Source organism: Chlamydotis macqueenii, chromosome 5 (assembly GCF_036417535.1).
Source record: "Chlamydotis macqueenii isolate bChlMac1 chromosome 5, bChlMac1.mat, whole genome shotgun sequence".
NCBI classification, from domain to species: Eukaryota; Metazoa; Chordata; class Aves; order Otidiformes; family Otididae; genus Chlamydotis; species Chlamydotis macqueenii.
Genome location: NC_141560.1, coordinates 18,231,989 through 18,253,973, shown reverse-complemented (window position 1 = coordinate 18,253,973; position 21,985 = coordinate 18,231,989). Strand labels below are relative to the sequence as shown.

At 43.8% G+C, this 21,985-nt stretch overlaps 1 protein-coding gene across 1 annotated transcript in view; it reads right to left on the bottom strand.

Moving 5' to 3' along the window:
- Positions 1–17,510, bottom strand: part of TC2N (tandem C2 domains, nuclear) — a 34,482-nt gene extending 16,972 nt beyond the window's left edge. Inside the window, exons 1-4 of the mRNA XM_086749861.1 lie at positions 17,399–17,510; positions 2,432–2,513; positions 2,219–2,341; positions 1,310–1,543 (exon numbers count right to left, since the gene is read on the bottom strand). Coding sequence (XP_086605987.1) covers positions 1,310–1,543; positions 2,219–2,285 — 301 coding nt within the window. The 5' untranslated portion in view covers positions 2,286–2,341; positions 2,432–2,513; positions 17,399–17,510. The remainder of the gene's footprint in view (positions 1–1,309; positions 1,544–2,218; positions 2,342–2,431; positions 2,514–17,398) is intronic.
- Between the last annotated feature and the right edge of the window lie 4,475 nt (positions 17,511–21,985).

Here is a 21,985-nt window from a genome sequence, read left to right as displayed (position 1 = left end):
GGGACAGGGGATTACCAGGAGCATATCTTGCATTTCCATACGTTGTCCAAGTATGGACTTACAAGAACTAGCTGCTGAACTAGCAGGGAAGTGGGGAGGATGAAGGAGATCAGGCTGAGATGAGGAAGGCCTCACATGTTCTACCTCCAATTATTAGGCTGCCTGTCCATATCTGGCGAGGCAGACATCACAAAGAAAGCCCACTAAAAAGATCAGGCACAGAATGGCCAGTCTATACTGAAAAGCTCTGCTAGGCTGATTAGCTTGGCTCTGGTGCCAGTGTTACCAGCAGGGGTGGGTGAGGGTGAGGAGGAAGTAATAGGCATACAGGAGAAAAGAACCAACAGCAAGGAGCTGGGGAGAAGAGTGGGAGTAAAACCACACAAATACAAAAAGGTTACATATTACTGCATTAGTTATTATGCAACACATGGCTGACTTTTTTCAGTTAAGGTTTCCACTCTCAGAAAAGAAATACAGTCACATGAGACTAAAAACATATTATCCACTTATCACGTCCTCAAGGCAAAGCAACTCCAGAGAAAACCACCATTCAGGTATACCCATGTGCCAAAATCTTCCCTTACCTAATTCTAGGCATCTCCTGGCAAGACTAAGCGCCAGGATAGCATATGCCCTGTAACTCATGTTACTGGACCAGGCTCCTATTCTTTTAAAATACGACTGTGCCTAAATTATATTTTCATCATTGTGTCAGTCTGAGCATGGGACTAAGTGGCAGAGCTCGAAGCGTAAGATTGTTGTGAAGCAAAGATCATAGTATCACTATCACGTGTAACCTCATACCACCAAGATCTGTGACCCCTGGCCTCCCAAAGAGCAGCAAAAAAAAGAAGGAAATAATAGGGTGAAAAATTCCACCATGTATTGTCAAAATTTGAAAAAGAAGATGTGTTAGTACGTTAAAACATATCAGTACACTAAACATGAAAGCCAGACCACCCTCCTCCTTTACTTGAGTGATCTAGATGCTGAGGATGTGTTAGGTCTTTCCTTGCCTCCAATAAATTATTTGCTAAAGCTTCTGTTTGTTTTAAGTGTCTTCCATTACTTTGAGTATGAGCACTGGTGTGCAATCCTCCCTTTTCAGTTTTATTCATGCAACATCACAGAGATTCATAGTGGGATGACATCCTTCACAAAACCTCTCTGAATCTCCAGAGAGAAAAGACAGAAAAGCAGGCTTCTAGAAAGGTTCTGCAAACATGTTTTCAGTAGGAATACTTGACAACTTTTGAGGAGTAGCAGAAGCTAAACAACTATTTCAGCAATGCTGTTTATATTTTACCTTGAATCTCTCCAGCATGCGAGATATTAGGAAGGTTCTTTGGCTGTACATAAGCCAATTTGAATGGAGGGACCACAAATGGTACCTCCTGACCATCCAGGGGCAGTTTAGAAAGCAGATAATCCTCTGAACAGCCAACTTGACGCTTCACTGACACAGAAGACAATGGAGGCTTCTCTACAATAGTTGGCTTGCTTGCAGCTACTGCTTCAGATTCCTGCACTATTTTTATTGCTAAAAATAAAGAGCAAGAAAAACAGACAGTCCACACGTGCATTAAGTTTTGAACAATACCATGAACAGATCTTTTATTTCATAGGGTCTGTGCTTGATACTTTGCTTAACAGCTGCTGGTATTCAGTTTTACCAGCATTCAGGACTAGCACCTGGAAAAGATATTCATCCTCATGACACCTGTAGGGATCCAAACTCTTTGTTGCCCAAGGTTTTGTATTTATAACTACCTTGCTCTTAAAGCTTTTTTTTTTTTCCTCCTCACAAGAGGCACACTTATATCATAGAAGAGTTCTTCAAACAACTAAGAGACAAAAAAAAATCCTAACAGCAAACCCACAAGGACTTAAAAAAAAAAAGAAAGTGTTCACTCACAGTTTGAAAGTTACAAGAACTTTACACAACCTTGGGTAAAAAAGTTGGCTTTTTTGGACAGCATTCCAGGCTGCAAAGAGCAGACTTCAGACAAGTGTTATTTTTCAGTTTCAGTTCCAATTCATAACATTAACAGGCATGTGTTCAATCTCCAAATGGAGGTATGGAAAGAATTCTGGATACTGTAAAGGAATTCAAGTTTATCAGGAGTGACACAGTCATTTTATTAATGGGAAATCTCATCATTAATGAAGCCAGAACAGCAAAACTCTTAGTCAATGTCATTATGTCAGAACTCACGATCATTTTTTTCTTTTTCCATGCAGAAACACCATCTACAGCAGTTTTTTATGCATTCTGTTGCCATTGTTTTCAGTGTTGCAATTTAGAGGAGAGCACAAAGATCCAGTGTAGCTATCAAACCTGAAAAACACAATAAAACACATTGTAGTAGATGGGAATAACTGAAATAAAAATGCAATATTATCAGTTGTCGAATATGTGATTGCTTACTGGACACAGTCCCAGGGCCAATGAGAAAGTTACTTCAGTCATAAAAGGATCAGAGTCATCAGATTTCTCTCACTGAGACAAACTAAAAAGCAAGAGGAAAGAGAATGATTTTAATGCATGGCATCCAAGTACTTTCAGTGACCTGCTCAGACAGGTCCCTGTCTTTCAGGAACACTAAAATTCTCCTTACATTTGTGTGTGCCACTGGGCTTTGGGGTTTACTCAGCTTTACAGCTCTTTTGATGTGGTCTTGTCAAGTCATTTGCAAGAGGTGTTTTTTTATTCTGTTTCCCCCGTTCATGTTTCTCCTGTCCTCTTTCACTCATGCACTATTTTCACATACACCCATAGGCATTTACATTTTTCACTCAACATACTCCATACTTTGCATCTGAAAACACTCTTTATGAATGATGCCAAAATTGCCTTCTTTGAGGAACTACTGCTTTCTCATAATTGTATACACATGAAACTGAAGACCTCTTTTATTATATAATTGTCTGCTATGCATACAGAAATAGAGCACTGACTTCCAGCAAAATAAGAGCCATGTAATCTACTAAAGAATGAGAACAAGTCTATAACAGCTGGTTAACATTAAAATAACTTTATGACAATATTCACTGGCCTCATTTAAGTGTCTTTATTCATATCCCTATGTTCTCTTTTCAGAGGGACACGGACAGCTGTGTTGCCTCCTGTCCAAAACTTTAGCAGTCTAAGTCTAGTCATTTCTATGTACGTAAAGTACACAAGGTTCTTTGTAGAACTTACCCAGGACATGATTCCAACTCCACGGAGATTAGAAGACACCAAACAGAACATGAATGTAAGCTGAAGGGATGGAGAAGACAACAAGTAAGAGAAAGAGGGAAAGCACACAGAAATTGATGTTTGCTCAGTTATCTCAATTGCAAGAAACTGCTGAAAGCCTCCGTGCTCTGGCGCAGAGGCCATTCCCACCTGCAGCTTGAAGAGTGATGACATTTTCTTTGTATGTGTTTTCAAAGACAGCTAGGGAACCACACAAATACTGTGGAAATAACACTAACATCCCCAAAACGTTCCTTTCATTAAAAGCCCCTCAAAATTCTGATGGATGCCAAATGGAGATATTAAGCTACGGACACTTCACCTAGAAAACATGTGCTTTCTTAGCTTAATGTTATTTATTTCTGTGGGTAGGGTGCAACTGAAAGTTATCAATAGATGGATCAATTTGCAAATACTGACCAAATGCAGCATAGTTACCGACCTGCACTTTTGCACTCTACAGTACCTCAGCACTGCTGTTTATGTTTTAAGTTACAGGTTTTGCAACATCACTTAGAGCACGTGGCTTGATGAGGAAGCTTTGAATTAACTTGTTATCTTTAAAATACTAGTGTGAAATATAATGAAGGTTTATTATTACAACCACACAGGTGTTCCAGAATTATTGTTAATCATGAGCTATCAGAGCACTGATTAGAAGGAAGTTCTTAAAGTATATTCCCATTAGACCTAAACCTACGTAAACCATTATTCTACTGCAACAAGGACATAAGGGAGTATTTGGTTTAATAATTTTGCTGGTTTTACCACTAAGTGACATTAATTATTTTATCTAATTTTATACTGGTCTTTGTGCTCAATAGACCAAAATGAACAAAATGCAAGTGACCCTTCAGAAGTAGCTGGAATATTGGCACACATTATTCTGGAAAACAGAATGCTACTGAAGAGATTACAGCACAGTCTCTAACCAGACAGGGCAGGGGTGCAATATCTTTCTTTAAAAAGGACACAATTTCTGTGCACAGAATCTATCACTCAGTACTTGCCCTGATCTCAAAATTGCCTGTGAGTGTAAGAACAGTATGAGATCGGCACCAAAAATCTTCAGAAGTGATGCCACTGACTCCAGAACCTGCTCTACATCTTTACAGAAGCACAAAAAGAGGCACAGGAATTTCTCATTAAATTCTCCATGTTTCTAAGGATCAAATTTTCACCGCTGCTCCTCAGAGGCATACTCACGACAGCTAAGCCTGCTAGAATTCAAAGTTTACTTGCAGTGATTTTCCTTCCCAGCTGTTATCAGTACACAGCTGGAGTTAATATGCTTTACTCATGTTCACTATGTTTAAACTGGGCTGAAACAGCTGCTTCGTTTGCTCTAAGCTTTGCAACAATGGTATCTAAGCCTCAGTGGCAGTTTGCGCAGGCAAAACAGTCTTTTATCTCAAAATGTCCAGATTGAATTTATTTGCTACTGCTGGTGAATAAACCAAAATGTTAGTAAACGCCCTGCTTTCCAGCTACATAAAGTGGAAAAATTAGTTTTTCTGCATCGCAGAAAAGTCAGTTCATGGTAGTAATTTCTTTCCCCAGAATCGTTTAGCTGGAACCATTAATGTGAGCAAATGAACAAAAGTAAATCGTCTGTCACAAGCAGTTGCCTTTCCATCACAGAGCTGAGTGCCTTACCTAGAAAGAAAGGGCTACATACAGGTATTGAGGATATAACAATAATAACGCAATTATACATCTTTTGTACCTCTATCATTAAAAAAAAGACCATGTTTTTCACAGTAAGACCAAGAAACCTGCGATAGTCTTTGAGCATTATCTATTTTCCCCTATTTATCAATACGCAAACATTCATTTTTTTTTTCTATCTAAAGACAAATATAAAACAATTCATCACTGCCTATTGTACAGAAGAGTACTGTTTTGTAGGCGAGGTAATGTCAGTAGCCAATGCCAAAGTGTATAGACACATATCTTAGAGCTTCCAATTCAGTTTGAGCTTAAATACAGTATTTTGAAAAGAAAATTCCAAGAGTAAGAGACTAGAACATTGTTAACTCTTTTTTTAAGCTTAAAAACGTAATGGTTTCAGTGACAAAATTTGCGCTTGTGTTCCTAGACTGACAGCAAAGCCACATTACAGAAAAATGACAGCACTTGCTGAGGGACAGATCGTGTAGATACAGTCCTCCCTCACTCTGCTTAGAGCATTTTGCTTTGTTCATGAAAACACAACACGGATAGACTCCATTACTTTTTAAAGTTTTAATTCACTTAAGCTACAGAGATAAATATCTTTTTTTTTTTCTTTTAGTTCAGAAGAGCAATCCTGGCAGTAAATTAGATGGCTTGGCTCCCAGTTCATTTATTTTCTCATCTCTGTATTTCCGAAGTTGCTTACGGTTAGTTATACAACTTTCACTGCATGCAATAGTTTTGTCTCAACAATGTGGGAGAGAGAGTGAAATTTAGCGCATTCTGTTATTTTATTAACTGAAAATGAACAAAAAAAATCTTGTAGATGATTAAACAAGTATTTAATGATCTTAACAAAAGCTGACATTTCTATCAAAAGTTAAGCTTCTCCTACATGCCAGAACCTTTTGCTGGTGTCAGCTACCCCAAAATCCTCAGAATATCACTTAACAGTTGTTAAAAGATTGTACTAACATGTATTTGTCTGGGAATAAATTTACCAAATAAACCTGAACCGTGGAGGTATTTGTTAGGTGCACACCAAATTCCAAGGAAGTACTGACTTCCCACCAATGCCACCTAGCTTAACAAAAAGTTAGGACTCCTTGACCCTATCTCTAAGTTTTGGCATCAGTTTTTGTTAAGCAATATGCATGCATCAAAGACATCTTCCATTCTGAAGACACTAGACTCAGAAAAGGACAGGAGGAAAAGGAGAATTATCCTTGATTTTCAGACAAAAAACTGAGGTAGATAAATCAAATTACTTGCAGCAGAAGACCGAACTGAACCTTGTCACTCTCAAATTCTCTCTCTTTCTTGGTATTTTCCACTGATTTCAGCAAGCTTTCTCATTTCTCTCTTCCCAGCATCAGGCCAAAATAAGATAATAAAATGTAACTCAGCAATAGTCCTTCGACACCAAGGCAGAAGGAGAGCCAAGGTTCGCAGAACATCCTGGAAACAACAAAGTTTAAAAACCAACCACACACATACACAGAGCCTAGAGAATTACAATCACTACTATTTTAATGGGTTTAGATGAAGAACATAAATTATCTTAATGACTTCCAGATTTCTCTGATAGAAATTTTGAATGAGCTAAAATCAGATAAATAAGAGTACCAAAGACTTCAGTTCCAGATGCCTCCAGAATGATTACAAGACTGAGATGTTTGGAGAAGAAAGTAAATATTTTCAGCAACTCATTAAATTAAAAGAACATGATAGAAAACGGATGATCGCAATATTACATATAGCTGAAAGCAGTCTGAAAAGAAACGTTAGGTCTTTGCTGCCTTATGATGAAAGGGTGTGTTTTGCAACAAGGTTGTAGTCTGCCGATGTACTTTACTGCATTTAGTCACAGCACTTCTCCATAGGAGTTGATCAGGTAATGCATTTAAAACTACGCAAGAGACACAAAGGTGAAATAGGTAATCCTAAACTGGGAAAGCTGGCTAAACCAGAGCTTTCAAAAGTGATGAGATTTACTGCCAGCCATAAATGTAGGAAATGCATTCTCAGATCTGTGTTCCAGAAACACATGACGGCAAAATTTCTAGTAGCAGTAAGTTCTCACAAAGCTGGAGGTGTGAAAGAAAATATCCGGAAAAAAGGGATGATCGGTTGCTATTAAGCATTTGGGACAGATCTTTGAATGATATAAGTGTCTACAGCTCCAGTAGCCCCAGTTGAGCAATGACACTTTGCAACATCAGAGGATCTGCCCTGTGGAGAAAGCAAGCTCAAGCTTGGTGGTTCGCACCTCAGCCAAACAGCACATTTATGCTACCTCTGGGCCTCTCTGCCCTTCAGATCCAGGAGATGCAGTCCATCCCAGTCATATAAATCCTTCAAAGAGCATAACAATACCACCGCCAGTCTCCAGACGATTAACAAAAACACATCACAGCAAAAGCTGCTTCTGCTGCAGGTCAGATGGATTCTCTTTTGATAGTGCAGATACCACAAAAGGTTTAACTTCCACGGCCAGCTGTTTTGTTGTTTTCTTTTTAGGGGAGAGCACCTGGGAGCCGTGCACTGGTCTGAGCACAGGTCTTCATCTGAAGAGGGGTGGCTTGTGACCACTGCATGTGGAAACGAGTGAACGCTAGTAAAACACCTTAAATGGTTTTGAAAAATTTGCCCCCAGCTACTTTGCTACTGTGGCAGGAAGGACATTACATGCACCCATCTACACACAAAGTGCAGTGCATAAGCATACACTTACCAAGACAGAAAGTTCACAGTTGAAAAAAAAAAAAGCCTTAGTTTTTTTTTTTGGACTGTAGGCAGGTCTGATTTGTACCACCCACACAGGAAAGAGAAGCACTTCAAGTGGGTCTGAGCATGTGAAAAGACAGGACACAAGCTTTTGTTCCTATTCATTATAAACCTAGGCAGCAGTAGGTTGTCTGAAGGAAGAGAAGAAAAGAAAAAAGGCAACAAAAAATGTCATGCCAGCACACACCTACCAGTTGCATGATAAAAGGCTCCTATCTACACCTGTTTCAGAGAACCCCACAACAGTGGTATCTGCAGTAACTGGTTGGGGTGTGTGTGTACATACACCTTCCTTCTCTGCTGGTAACCACAACTCAGGGAAAAGCGTGAAAGCCCTGGGAATTTGCACACAGATTATTCCGGTTCTTCTGCTTCCAAGAAAATGAAGAAAACATAAGGCTTTCCTTTCTTTTGTGCCTGGAAAGGGACTTCACCCTGAAAGCAGTGGATCACAAAGGAGATACTGAAATAACACAACAGAAGAAATTATGAGAAAGCTTTTGAAGGACACAACTAGAGGGCATTCTTGTGAGAGACACCTTGCAAACAGTTTGACAGAAACATAACGGAGAGATGCAAAGCTCTCCCAGTGCGGCAAATAGGTGAAGAAAACTGTGACTACATATTTAAAACTAAAAAAAGACTATGTATCATTAGCCTACTTTAGATGATGGGGTTTTTATGATGAACCGTTGCACAGCTTTCCTGGGGCAAAGAGCCAGGTGGCATTGTTTAAGTAGTCACACAATTAAATCTAGTGGCAGAAATAGACGGTAAAAAGTTGCGGGGAAAAGGGTCACGCTCCGTGATGCAAAAAAACCACTAACTGCCTAGGCACAGGAAGCACCTTCCCACACTGGTAGTGACGGCACAACAGCCCCTCGGGGGAAGCTTTATGGGTTCCTCTTGCTGATCCCAGAAACAGGAAACTGAACTGAACCAACCACTGGTCCGAACGCGCACAGTCCTGTCCTACAAACTCCTCTCATTCACTTACAATTTGCTAAAGCTAAATTGCTCTATGATTCTATGGTGACTGCCCTAGTGTCCAGGCAAGATACTGTTTGCTGGGCTCTGCTAGAGATAACAGTTGCACGTAAAGTTTAAAACCCTGTAATCAGTGGGAGCGCTCAATGCTTCACTGCTATCAGCTAGGATGTGACAATTGTACAAAAATATTATAGAATCATAGAATAGTTTGGGTTGGAAGGGACCTTCAAAGGTCATCTAGTCCAACCACCCTGCAAGGAACAGGGACATCTCCAACCAGATCAGGTTGCTCAGAGCCTCATCCAACCTGGCCTTGAACGTTTCCAGGGATGGGGCCTCCACCACCTCTGGGCAACCTGTTCCAGTGTTCCACACCCATTGTAAAAAACTTTTTCCTTATATCCAGTGTGAATCTACCTCCTTCTATTTTAAAACCATTAACCCTTGTCCTATCACAACAGGCCCTACTGAAGAGTTTCTCCCCTTCTTTCCTGTAGGCTCTTTAGGTACTGGAAGGCCGCTATAAGGTCTCCCAGGAGCCTTCTCATCTCCAGGCTGAACAGCCCCAACTCTCTCAGCCTGTCCTCACAGGAGAGGTGTTCCAGCCCTCTGATCATCTTTGTGGCTCTCCTCTGGAATCGCTCCAACAGGTCCATGTTCTTCTTATGTTGGGGGCTCCAGAGCTGGACACAGTACTCCAGGTGGGGTCTCAAGAGCAGAGTAGAAAGGAAGAATCACCTCCCTCAACCTGCTAGCCATGCTTCTTTTGCTGTAGCCCAGGATGTGGTTGGCTTTCTGGGCTGTAAGCGCGCATTGTCAGCTCATGTTGAGCTTCTCGTCCACCAGCACCCCAAAGTCCTTCTCCTCAGGGCTACTCTCGATCCATTCTCTGTCCAGCCTGCATTGGTGCTAGAGATTGCTTATTCAGCTTTAGCAGGTGTCTCCTGAGGCAAAGAAAACCACCTTGGAAGTCAATCCTTAGCTGAGCTGTTGTCATAGCGGTAAAAGCAGAGCTCACTGTGATCCCACGAGCTGCTTTACATGTTCTGCTGAGGAGGCCTAGCCCTTAACTGAATCAGGGCAGAAGGTTTGCCTGGAACAGCCATCTCTTCATACATGCAGTTGTGAGAAACCATGCCATGTCCCACTGCAACTTTCCCTTCTCCCCTCAGCTTCTCTGTCCAGGAGAAGATGATCTAACATGTCTCCCTTCGTGCAGGCCCTGAGCTGAATCCTACAGAAAGAGTACTTGTGCAATCTAGCTGTGGTCTCCTTCAGCTCAGCAGCTGATTGTTCCCAGGGTTCCAGACTGGGGGAGGCCGAATAGTCTTCAGCACATCTGCACATGCAGGCCAGGCACAGACCACCAGAGTACGTCACGAAGAACTAATTCCTCTTGCCTACTTCCCTGAAGAAAAATAAAGCTGAGCAGGTGTGTGTGCTTGAGCTATTGTGCTACAGGAACAACTGGCTCTGCTTTCCAGGCACCCCTTGGAGAAGGGGAACAAGCCCTGGCACGAGTACACGATCCAAAGTTGTTCTTCTGACACGTCCCCCAGGAACACTCCGACTCTGGCTTTGGCTTGCACCTGCAGCCCTTAAATGCAGACTTAATCCAAGACTGCCCCACTATGCAGAAGATTAATAACATCATTTACAAGGGCCAAAAGAACAATTTTCATAAATCTGAGCCAATGTTTCTCATGTGAGAGTTATATTTGAATTAAGATGGGAACATTATAAATCTATCCCATGATAAAGCTTAAAACTTGGGATTTTAATATGCTGAATCCCCTATGCTCTGGGCTGTAAAAGTTGATGGAGATAGTGTTTCTTCCTAATGCTGCATTAGGCACGTAACCAATTCGTCCAATTACTGAACTGACAACACTGTTCCTGTGAACTGTAGATAAATTCACTGACTTGGACAAGGATGTACACTATGGTATGTACTGGGGCAGTAAACACAAAAGAATAAATTCATTATGTTGGACTGCAGATCATTTTGGACTCAGACGGAAAACAGCAAAGCAAGAGTTGAAGTCAGGACACCAGAAAGGAAAACTGAAGAGACTAAAATCTCTGTAAAAATAACTTGGCTTTTGATGAGAACATGGAAATAATTCAACATAAGATAAGTCCTTTGCTCTAAGCAGATTAGGAAAAAATCATGACAATCACTGACGGTTACTTTATAATCTAACTTAAAACTTAAGATTTTCTTTATGTATTCTGTGTCAGGTTTTAATCCATTTTTTTTTCCTTCTGCAGTAATGCCAGGAAGCCACAAAAATAGAACTGTCAGCAGTCCCTCTATAGCCCTGATACCAAAGAGAACTGGAAACATCTGGATGCATTTTTCAACAGGACAGCCAAGAAGAGGGTATTTTAGGCAAGAGCATCTGCCTGCGTGGTGGAGTTCCCTAACATGGCTAAACATGTCTAGCTTTGAAAAGATGGGCCTTGGAAACCAACTCAATGCAGCACTGAAAGAGAGCACTGAATGGCATCCAGGACTCCTCAGCCTCTGCCGTGACTACAGAGCCACACAGAGAACACATGGACACACATATGATACTGAGACAGGTAATGAAAAATAGCTCCTCCTGTACACATGATTCCCAGAGCAGTGGGAGAATGTCTTCCACCTGCACGAATGCAACCCCTCACTCCCAAAGATCCCTCATGCCTCCAGCCTGAGGGGCTGGATGGGGGCCTCTCCCCCCTGCTCATTGAAGCCAGGCCAGCGTGCACAGCGTCAAGTGGTTCGTGGGGCCAGGAAATGGCCCAGCCCTTCACTAGGGCTTGGCAGGGGCTGGAGGGAGCAGATAAAGGGGGGCTCAGGAAGGGTTCTCTCTGCAAAATTCAGGCATCCAATCCTCTGTGTGTGTACCTCTTCCAGCGAGGAAAGTGCCTGCCATACTCCAGAGAGGAGGGTTAATCAGAAGGAGGGTTAAAAGTAGCTTGAGATAGCGGTGCTTCTGTGGTTAGCAGTGAACTCATACAAAAACAAGTTGTGCTTCCTGTTCGAGAGATTCATAAAATTATGTTTAGCACTGAGCTTCTAGGTGACAATACCACATTCTGAAGACCAGTTTCATTTCACAATAGAGGAAGATTCAAAACCTCGTAGTTCTGGGTTGGGTTTGGGGTTTGTTTTGTTTTTTTTTCTTCCAATTTACTTTTGCAAAATGGAATTATTGGCCTCTAGATTGAGAACTCTGTCAGTCTCCCATTCAGGTTCTCTGTCTGCTGAGCAGTGACTGGAGTAGCTAAAACTTCCTCCATGAAACCTTGATCACACCCAGAACATCTCCCTGAATTATCCTGGCTTTTGTACAGTTCGGTGGTACGTGTACTTCCAGATTTAGTTTCACCAATGTACAAAATCATGGATCAAAAATGTCCTGTGAAGACTGTTGATTTAAACGCAACAGGATAAAACCCCACCATATATTCATGGTGTAGCCATTGTTAACTTTGTTTCAAGCAAATCTGTTCCGAGAGGGGGAAAATAGAGTATGATAAGCTCATGCTGCCAACTCCTGCTCCTAGGATCTCTGTCTTCTCAGCAGGGAGTGGAGTCCCACTGCTGTGCTCCATAGTTGTAGCAGCATTTGGCCAATAATAATTGGGATGTTAGACGCTCCCATAAAATTGAAACAGTCCTCGTTTCTGCTGTTTTCTCCCAACGTCTACACAAAATTATTTACAAATACCTCCTTTATGCAGTGCCTGGTTACCACTCATCCACCTAGGCAGCTACCAACTGCTCCAGCCAGCACTGCTCTTTGAGAGGCACTGCTGGGGCTGTTAAAAGTGGTTGGGTCGGTTTAAAGCAAAAAGTAATAAATAGTTGCACCTTATAAAGACAAGATCCTCCTGGACTTTAAAATAAAAGTGTGTTCAGGCAGCTTCCGGAGCTCAGTGCACGTGCTCTGCAGAGCCATGCTCCCAATCTGTTTTGAATTTGAATTAATTAAGATCAGTTCCCATTTCCTGTTCTCAAGTCGTTCACTTAATCTGTTTTCATATATGAGACGTACTGGAGTCACCTGTTTCCTTTCTTAATCTCAGCCATAGTCTTTTAGCCTTCATTTATACAACTTGGATGTTTCCTTCCTCTTACCACAGTGTTGTAACTGGTTATAAAGTGTGACAATGAGGAGCAGAACTGTTGACTAAGGAATCCTCATCCTCTGGAAACTCCGTAATAGAAAGTTTTTTGTTTTCATCATGGAACAGGATAACAGCTGTGTGTAAAATAACAAATAATTAATGTGAAATGACTAATAAAAACCCGTTTCACTTAAAACAAAGCAGTAGATGTTTGCATGCATGTATACATAACGGAATATTCCATTTTGACTCTTGTAGGTCAACAGGATTCCCTTAAAATAGTTCTAATGGTAATAAAACTGTATTTTTCCATGCAAAACTTTGGGTTTTCTTATAAAAAAGAAGGGACCTGGCACCCCACTGCACAAGACCACATCCAGGTTCCAGGCTCCACAGCACACGTGCCAAATTAATTTAAGTGCCTAAGAGGTTTTGAGACCACTGGGTCATGGTCCTTCTAAATTGCTTTCTTGGACTTCAAAGCTGCTTTAATTGCCAAAGCAGCATCTCTGGAACTTGCTCATCAGGCCAGACCCAAAGCTCATTGCAATGACCACAAGAACCCCCTAAACACCAACGGCCTTCATCTGGGGACTAATTATCTGTCCTCTCCAGTTTTAGTGTGGCTATTAGATCAGTGAAAAACAAATCTTCAAAACAAAATCACCAGGGTACAATTCACAGGAAAGATAAGCATCAGATTGCTAACATCATTTTTTTTTGGCACTGAATTAATGTAAACTTAGCTGTGATGACAGGTGAACAAGCACTCGTACTAAGCTTCAGAGAAGTGTCCTCACTAATTCTGCATGGTTTGAAGTATTAGCATGAGTAAGAGATATGATGCAACACAGATGAATTCAAACCAAACCCAGGAGTTGGACCTCTTCCCACATGAGGCTCCTCAGTTTAGGTCTGAAGATTCATCCTGGCTGCAAAAGGCTATCAATATAATTTTTCTCTGCATAAGCAAATTTTTTTTCTGGTGGAGCCTGAATAGTATTACTAACCAGAATGACAACATGGCTTAACCCAAACTCAGTTAATCAAAGCGTGCTTTGCTTTCACTTTAAAGACACGAGATCTTAGGTTCTCTGCTGACAGAGAGTGGGTGTTGTCCTACTTAGATTAGAGAGAGAGTATTTACCAGATTTAAGGTATCTTGGGAGACAGCAATTCAGGGTAAACAAAGTCATTCTTTTATAAAATTAAACAAGAGTCCGAAGAGGGGAGCAATAGGTCAGGACAGGCATCAGGCAAAATTCACTAACTGAAGTAAATAGCCTTTTAATCAAGCAAACAAGTTCAATAAATGTTTCCACCAAAGTCAAAGGGTACTTCTGGTACAAGCCAGAGCAGGTAGGATTCACAGGAAGACAGTAGGCCTAAGCTAGCCAAAGCCTGGCTTCCCAGGGGAGGCTGTCCTTCCAAGGCAGGTCCTCTGGCTCTGCCCACCACACACAGGGGCTGTGTCCGCCTGTCCTGAACTCACCTAAAGGGCTGGCTGCTACTGAGGGGGCAATTCGGCTCTCCCTTGCCAACAGCTGTTCCTGTTGGATCTAGTAAACACGCAGCTGCACAATGGGTTGGCCCAGCTCACTGATTAGATGCAAAACTAAACCACCAAAATAAACAAACTTCTTTTTTTTATTAAAAAAAAAAAAGTCGTTTTCCAACTCCCCCTGTGGCTGACTGCACAAGTCGGGTCAGAACACGCAGGGGGGAAAATGGGGTGTCAGAGCAGGACTGCCCTCTTCACGGCCAACCCACCACCCTGGGGAGTGCATTTAGAGTAACGTACATCTGAAACTAAAACACTTACAAGTACGATGAATAGAGGCTGAGCAAAAAGCAAACCAGCTGATAGGAAACACAAATGACAGAACAAACAAGTAAAATAACTGAGCAAAATGATCAGGACAAAGAAAAAAAGAGACGAGAGTCTAAGGTTTTTCTCCAACATTGTAAATTAATAGCCTACAGACACATGACTGACTGAACAATCCTGCCCACACAACTTTTTCCATAGCATAAGACGAAAGAGGATTTAATCACCTGGGGATCCATCACCTAAATTAAGTGCAGGGAAGTGCAGTGGAATTAATGGGACTTCTGGGGAGTCCAACATACCCGTTGGGTGCAGCATTTTTAGTAGGTGTGATTTTTACAAGTATTTGCAAGAATCAAGGGACACTTTAATAATAAATGTATTTTCCTTGAAATTGAATATTGTTTAATCACATGTATTCTGCAAATATATTTTTCATATTTAACATATAGCTGGAAAAAAGGACTAGAAATCAAACTTCCCCACTCCTGGATTCATGCCCTAGCCACTGAGTTGTAGGATCACAGCTCACCTAATGAATATTTCTGTATTGGAAGCAAGGTGAAAACAGTTTCATAAGTAAGGAGTCAGAGACCACCAGCCCAGAACAAGACACAGGTTTATGGCTTTAGCACTCTCTTGAGAAATTAAAGATGCAAATTCAGAATTTGGCTCTCCACATCTGGGTAACAGCTCTAGACAAAGTCTAGAAAGAATAAGAGTGAGAAGAAAAAAAAAAGAAAAAAATAGATAAAAAGCATGGCAATATACTCCCCTGCATGTTTTTTAAGTGGCCCCAATCATCTATATGTAATCTGAAGACACTTGGCCTCTCCAAGAGCAACTTGACAAGGAACACCTCACTTCTAGATCCCTGGACAGCTTGGCCACTGAACTAATTAACACTGTCAAAACTAAAGGCACATCAAGCAGCAGACCTCAATGCATTCAGTGAATATGACTGGGAAAAAACCTGAGTCTGCACAGATCTGAGGCTGAGGGTTAGGACTGCAAGGATCTGGCTCTGAGGAGCAGGTGCCTGTAGGATCATTTAGATGCCCAAGCACTTCACATCTGTGGCCCAGCATACGTCCCTTGAGATCTAGTTCTCTTCCTGCACAATTACAATGGTACCGACTGGAAGTGTACATTGTAGGATCGGCCATGATATCAACTTTCCATTCTTATCTAGAGAAACACATCACATGAGACAGTGGGCACATTTCCACATGGAAGGAAAGTTACAAGACCAGCTTAATTTAAGATTATATTTATTTCAGGCTGCTGTTTAATAATCAGAGTTACCTGAACCACCCAGGAATCCAGCTGTATGGTATGCATTAAAAAAAGTACACTGTGGCTTTTGAATGGGACAGCTTGAAACTGCTTACAATCATGACTGCTGCTTTAACAGTGCTCTTCGATGCAGCAGGTTATAACTTCAGGAAATAGAATGTATTTCCTGATACTAATTTCATCCATTACAGAAGGGAAACTCTGTCTAGCTACGTTCAAAACTTCCTTCTGAGTTTTGACTAAACTGTACCTCTAATTACTGGAAGTGTTTCTAGTGAAGGCGATCTAATTACTTATTTATTACCTATGATAATGCTTAGAGAATAATTCACATAGAATATTTTGATTTTACAAGGACATTTTCTTATAGCAATACCAGTTTGAGACTGGTTTAAGTACAATTTAATCTCAAACCTAATTTATATGAAGATTTAATTCTGCAGTAGTTCAATATAGTTGCTATTTTTCTACCGGCTTCCATTTCTCAAGGCCTGTCACTTGATAGAAAATACAGTCCCAAGTCAAATCTTGGAAGCACACTGTCACATTGATACCCATACAGCCATAAACAAACCAACCTCAGGAACTGAAAGGTCTTCACTCCAAAACCCCCACGAGTACTGCAGCATGGTGGCAAGGCACTAAGATGCGCGGCATCACCCGTAACACAAACTGCCCAGTAATGCTGCCTTTGCACGTTGAATTTGCCTGTCATGTTTCAGCCTACTTAGAAAAACCATATAGATCAACACACTGACATCCTTAAACAAGGATTAAATCAGTATGCACTGGGTGAAAGACAACAAGGTTTGTAAAAATGATCATTAGCTTACGTTTCTCAGGAGCCTTACGAACAGGGAGAAAACAATAATTTACAAATGGCAATCACTGTATCTTCATGTTTAAATACTTTAAGGATCAACACCAAAGGCAGCTACGTTACATGCCATCACATCGGTGATATATGGAAGAGTCCCTTTAGCAAGACAGCCCAACAACTGCCAGCCTTCCCGGCTGGATGTGTTCCCATTCACTGTCCCGCACGGCCCGTGCTGTGATACTGAGGCGTGCCACCAGCTACAGAGGCTGCCGGAGGTGGGCAATAAAACGCTTCTGCTGGAATCAAAAAGTCCAGCTCGACATTTCCGAGGAGCGACGAAACACGAGGAAAGCAGACCGCCACCCCCGCCGCGGGGTCCCAGGAGGGCCCGCCCGCCGGGGACACCCGTGCCACCCTGCCCGGCTCCGGCCTCCACTGCCGGCCCTACCGCGGGGCCTCGGGCTGCCCGCGGCCGCCGGGGCAGCTCCCCCGGCCCGGCGCTCGGCCTCCCCTGCCCGCACCTGCCGCCCGCCCCGCCGCCCCTTCCCCTCAGAGCGCAGGCAGCAGGCGGCACCGCCGCAGCCCCCCGAGCTGTAGCTCCGGCCCTCGCTCCCCGCTGCCGCCCGCCCCGGCCCGGTACCTGCTGGGAGGGCGCCCCTCCGCCCGCTCGCGGCTGCCGCCGGCCGCCTCCTGCCCGCAGCTCCTGAGGGACGGGACGGGACGGGACTGCCCCAGGGCCGCGCCCTGCCTGCGGCTCCTGCCCGGCCGCTCGCTGCCTTTCCCGCCCAGACCTCTCCTCCCTCCCGCCCGCGGCTGCCGGCCCCCGCCTGCCCTCCCCGGCCAGGCACTGCCGGGCTCGCCGCCCGCACGGCCTTCAGGTGCGCTCCCGCAGCGCTTACTCACCGATCCCTGTCGCGGAGGGGGAGTTTCCCCGCTGACTTTGGGACCCAGCCGCCTCGCCAAAGTTACTCACGGGGGCAGATTTATCTCCAAATAGCTGCCAGTGGCGCTGGACCGTTACCCCAGTAAAGGCAGTGCCAAAGCTGCCCCTCGCTTTGCTAGGAAAAAAACCAGGCCTATGTTTCAGAGAGGAAAAGTGAAATGTTATTTTTTTTTTTTATATACTGTATTTAGTAAATGACATGTCCAGCTGGTACATGGATCCCTGTCAGGTTAGGCTTTACATAGCCATGTCAGAGAAAGCCCCGGCCACAGCGTGCGTAGTCTGTAGGGTAATTCACGGATTGCACAGGGTACATTCGTTCAGAAATATCAGCAGGAAATTCTGGTTCCGAAATTTCCCTGCAGTAAGCAAAGGTTTTGTGAGACTCAAGGTGGTCTCCTCTTAGTCTCCCCCTCCCTCTCCCCTCCCCTATTCAGGTCTCTGACAAAGAGCTGGAAGTGCTAAAATACCCCAGCAGGCAAATGTGAGCAGGAAGTGGGGCTGCATTTGTAGGAAAAAGGGAGTATTTCCTCAAGGAAATGCTGTATACACTCTAGGAGCTTTAAAATTTCCAGTCAGTGAAGTTTTGCATGGTTGTCCTAATAGCTCTTCAGTTGCAGCCTTTGCAGAATTCCCCATCCACCAAGACTGTAGTTTTGCTGTGATGAAATTTTAAAATTAAAATTTAATAGCACCACGGACCTGCTGCTAACTAAGAATTTCATGTCTGTCATCATGCAATGTAACACAGCTACTTCAAGCTCCAGAGCCACTGTAAAGGGAGACCCTTTGCCAAAAGCACAGACTCATAATATTTGAGTTAACAAAGCATCTCTGTTCCTCTCTGCACAGAGCCAGTCACACAGTACTGGGGTATCGCATAACAGAGTGGCTCTGATTCCTGTTAATGGAGCTCATGAGATTATGCGTGGTCACTATTTTAAAGAAATATAGAATCATAGAAAGAATAGTTTGAGTTGGAAGGGACCTTCAAAGGTCATCTAGTTCAACACCCCTGCAAGGAACAGGGACATCTCCAACCAGATCAGGTTGCTCAGAGCCCCATCCAACCTGGCCTTGAATGTTCCCAGGGATGGGACATCAACCACCTCTCTGGGCAACCTGTTCCAGTGCTTCACCACCCTCATCATATTTTTTTTTCCTTATATCTAGCCTAAATCTACCTCCTTCTCTTTTAAAACCATTACCCCTTGTCCTACTGCTATAGGCCCTGCTAATAAGTTTGTCCCCATCTTTCTTATAGGCCCCCTTTTAAGTACTAGAAGGCTGCTATAAGGTTTCTCCCAGGACTCTGGGATGCATCTCGTCAGGTCCCATAGACTTATGTATGTTCAAGTTCCTCAGGTGGTCATGAACCTGATCTCTTAACAGGGGGAGGGACTTTGCAGTCCATCCACTCAAGAGGTGTGCGAAGAGGGGTTACCAGTGAAGGCTGAGGCAAAAAAGTTGTTGAGTACCTCAGCCTTCTCCTCATATGTTGTTACCAGTAGTCTGGTATGCATCCAAAATTATCTGAGTCCTTCTGAGGTGCACATTAAGCACACATTTCAAGGCATCTCATTGAATTAATTTACATGATCAAACAGCTTTATTTTCGCTGTTCAGAGAATTGCATCGTTTAACTACCAATAAGGTCCCTGTATGCAGCTCGCTGCCATCAGGTTAGATAAGCATTTTGATGCTCAAGGGTTTGTCAGGCTCTTCAGCGACTTCCAGTCCTGCCTGAGCGGCTCTCCAGATGCTGAGTTGGCAGTGTCATAGCGGCCAGCCTTTGAGACTGCAGGTTGCCTCTCCGATGGAGAGGACATGAGAAATGGTATTTTTGACAAGGCCGTTAAAGGAAAAAAACTATTTGCAAGATTACCTTCCATCTTTTTCAAGGCAAAGCTGTCCTATGTAACTTGAGGGGGCCTTTTCTCACATGTCTGTGGCTCTTTTGATGGTTTGGGACACACCTTCCATTCTGCTTTCTGCTGCTTGAAAATTGGGTAGTTTGTTTCAATATGCACAAAATTCAGCTGCGCACGGTAAGGGATGTGGCTGACCTGATTTTGTATGGCAGGGGAGAACATTATTGTGCTGTGAGTTTTTTAGCTGGGATGAGAAACAAACCTCACCCCTCCCATAGAAGCTTTTTGTCCCAAACAAATCGAGTCTGAAGATCAGCAGTGAAACCAATTTACCTCTGTTCTTTGCTCCCTAGACCTCTCTGTCAGCTGCAAATAGGATCTTCCTTCCCTGCGAGCCTCCTGGCTGTATAGAGAGAGCCCCATGCTCAGCTCTAGCACTTGCTATTCTTCTGTAACTAAACCTTGCTTGAGAGACCTGATGATGTTCCGATGTCCCCCGATACCTGGTCTCGACCCCTCTCTCCTCCGTGTCCATCCCAGACTCTCACCACAACCACTCGCCCTCGCTGGTTCCTGGTGCTCTGCAGCTGCTCTTGCCAACTCATGCTGCCTCCACCCAGGGCAACCCTGGTGCTAAGACCAAGTTAATAAACAGGGCTGGTTTTGGCTGGCTGTGCCAAACCACGGCGCTCTCAGCTCCAGAAATGCAGGGCTGAGACACTTAAGCAGCCCCATGCAGAGCCAGGAGAGGAGAATTTATTAGTCTGGACTACGTTTCGCCTCTTGTATCCCCCAGCGAGGCCTGTCTCATCTGTTTTGAACCTCTGCAGAGCACACTTTTTCACTTGCTGCTGAGGCTGTTTATGCTATTGGATTACAATTTCCCAGTGTTTTTCTCGGTGAAAAATGAGTAGCCAGAAGCCTGTAGAAAGTAGCTACCAGCAGACATGCATATTATCATCTTTGGGCCTCAAACCTTTAGGAAGCAGACCTGAAACAATAAAAACCCCCTGTATAAATACTGACACTAATGTTCTTGAGTAATTCTTTGTATCTGCAAAAGCTTTCAAACAAACTGAAACCCTTTTTCTTCACTTTGTGCAAATACTTCAGTGAACAAGGCTTTAAGCAGGGATGCTGATGGAGGCTGCAGCTTTGCATAAATCAAGCCTGAATTCTGCTTCATGATCCTTTGCATCAGAAACCTGATCCTACCACTTGTGCACACTTACTGAATCATGCCAACTTCCATGTTAAAAATCAAGCGATTCAGAGGTTGAATCATGTTTGCACAGAGCACACTGAAATCTTTCAAGCAAAGAAGTGAAAGACAATTGCTCAGTAGTTCTTGCTTGGTTTACAAAAGATTAAATACAATTAAGCAGTTGATGATTGCAAATAGCTTCCCCAGCTCTGCTGAGAGTCCTTCAGAGCAAGCAAGCGTCTAACACTACTGCTGGTGAAATATTTTAGTTTCAGAAACTAACATGAAGTGATGTACTTACGTTCAGTCTTAAATCCAGTGTATACTAATGTCGTGGTTTTGTTAGTAAGGGGGGGCCTAAGGTGGTAGCTTCTGTAGGAAACTGCTAGAAGTCGCTCCCCTTTGTTCAGGGGACTTGGCCAGGCCTAGGGCGGACCCACTGCTGGCCAAGGCTGAGCCGATTGGTAGCAGAATGTCCCATGATAACGCCTCTGCGATAACGTATTTAAGAATGGGAAAACAGAAAAAAAAAGACAGAGGAGAGAAGATGTGAAGAAGCTGAGCGGGGGCAGAGGTGCAGAGGGGGAGGCGCAGGCCTCATGGGCCTTGCAGGCCTCACCCTCTGGCCTCTCGCCAGGCAGCCGACTGGGCCCAACTCGGTCCAGCCCGGCTGCAAGAAGTGGAGAGGAGATGAGAAGTGAATAAGATGTAAAAAAAAAAGATCCTGAGAGACATCTACCAGCCTGCTGTGAGGAACGGCTGCAGATGCCAAGGTCAGTTCAGAAGGAGGGGGGGGAGTAACGCGGCTCCTGGCCAAGATTCCCCTGCAGCCTGTGGTGACGACCATGGTGGAGCAGGTTGTCCCCCTGCAGCCCATGGAGGTCCACGGAGGAGCAGAGATCCACTTGGAGCCCATGAAGGACCCCGTACCGAGGGAGGTGGATGCCTGAAGGAGGCTGTGGCCCGTGGAGGGCCCGCTGGGACAGCCTTTCTAGAGGGACTGCACCCGTGGAAGAGATGACCCACGCTGGAGCAGTTCCACGAAGGACTGTGGCGTAGGGGTGGGACCCCACAACGCAGCAGGGGAGGAATGCGAGGAGTTCTTCCCCCAACCATGAAGCAGCGGCGTGAAACAACATGTGATGAACTGACCACAACCCCCATTCCCTCTTCCCCCCTGTGCCGCTCGGGAGGGGAAGGTAGTAGAGA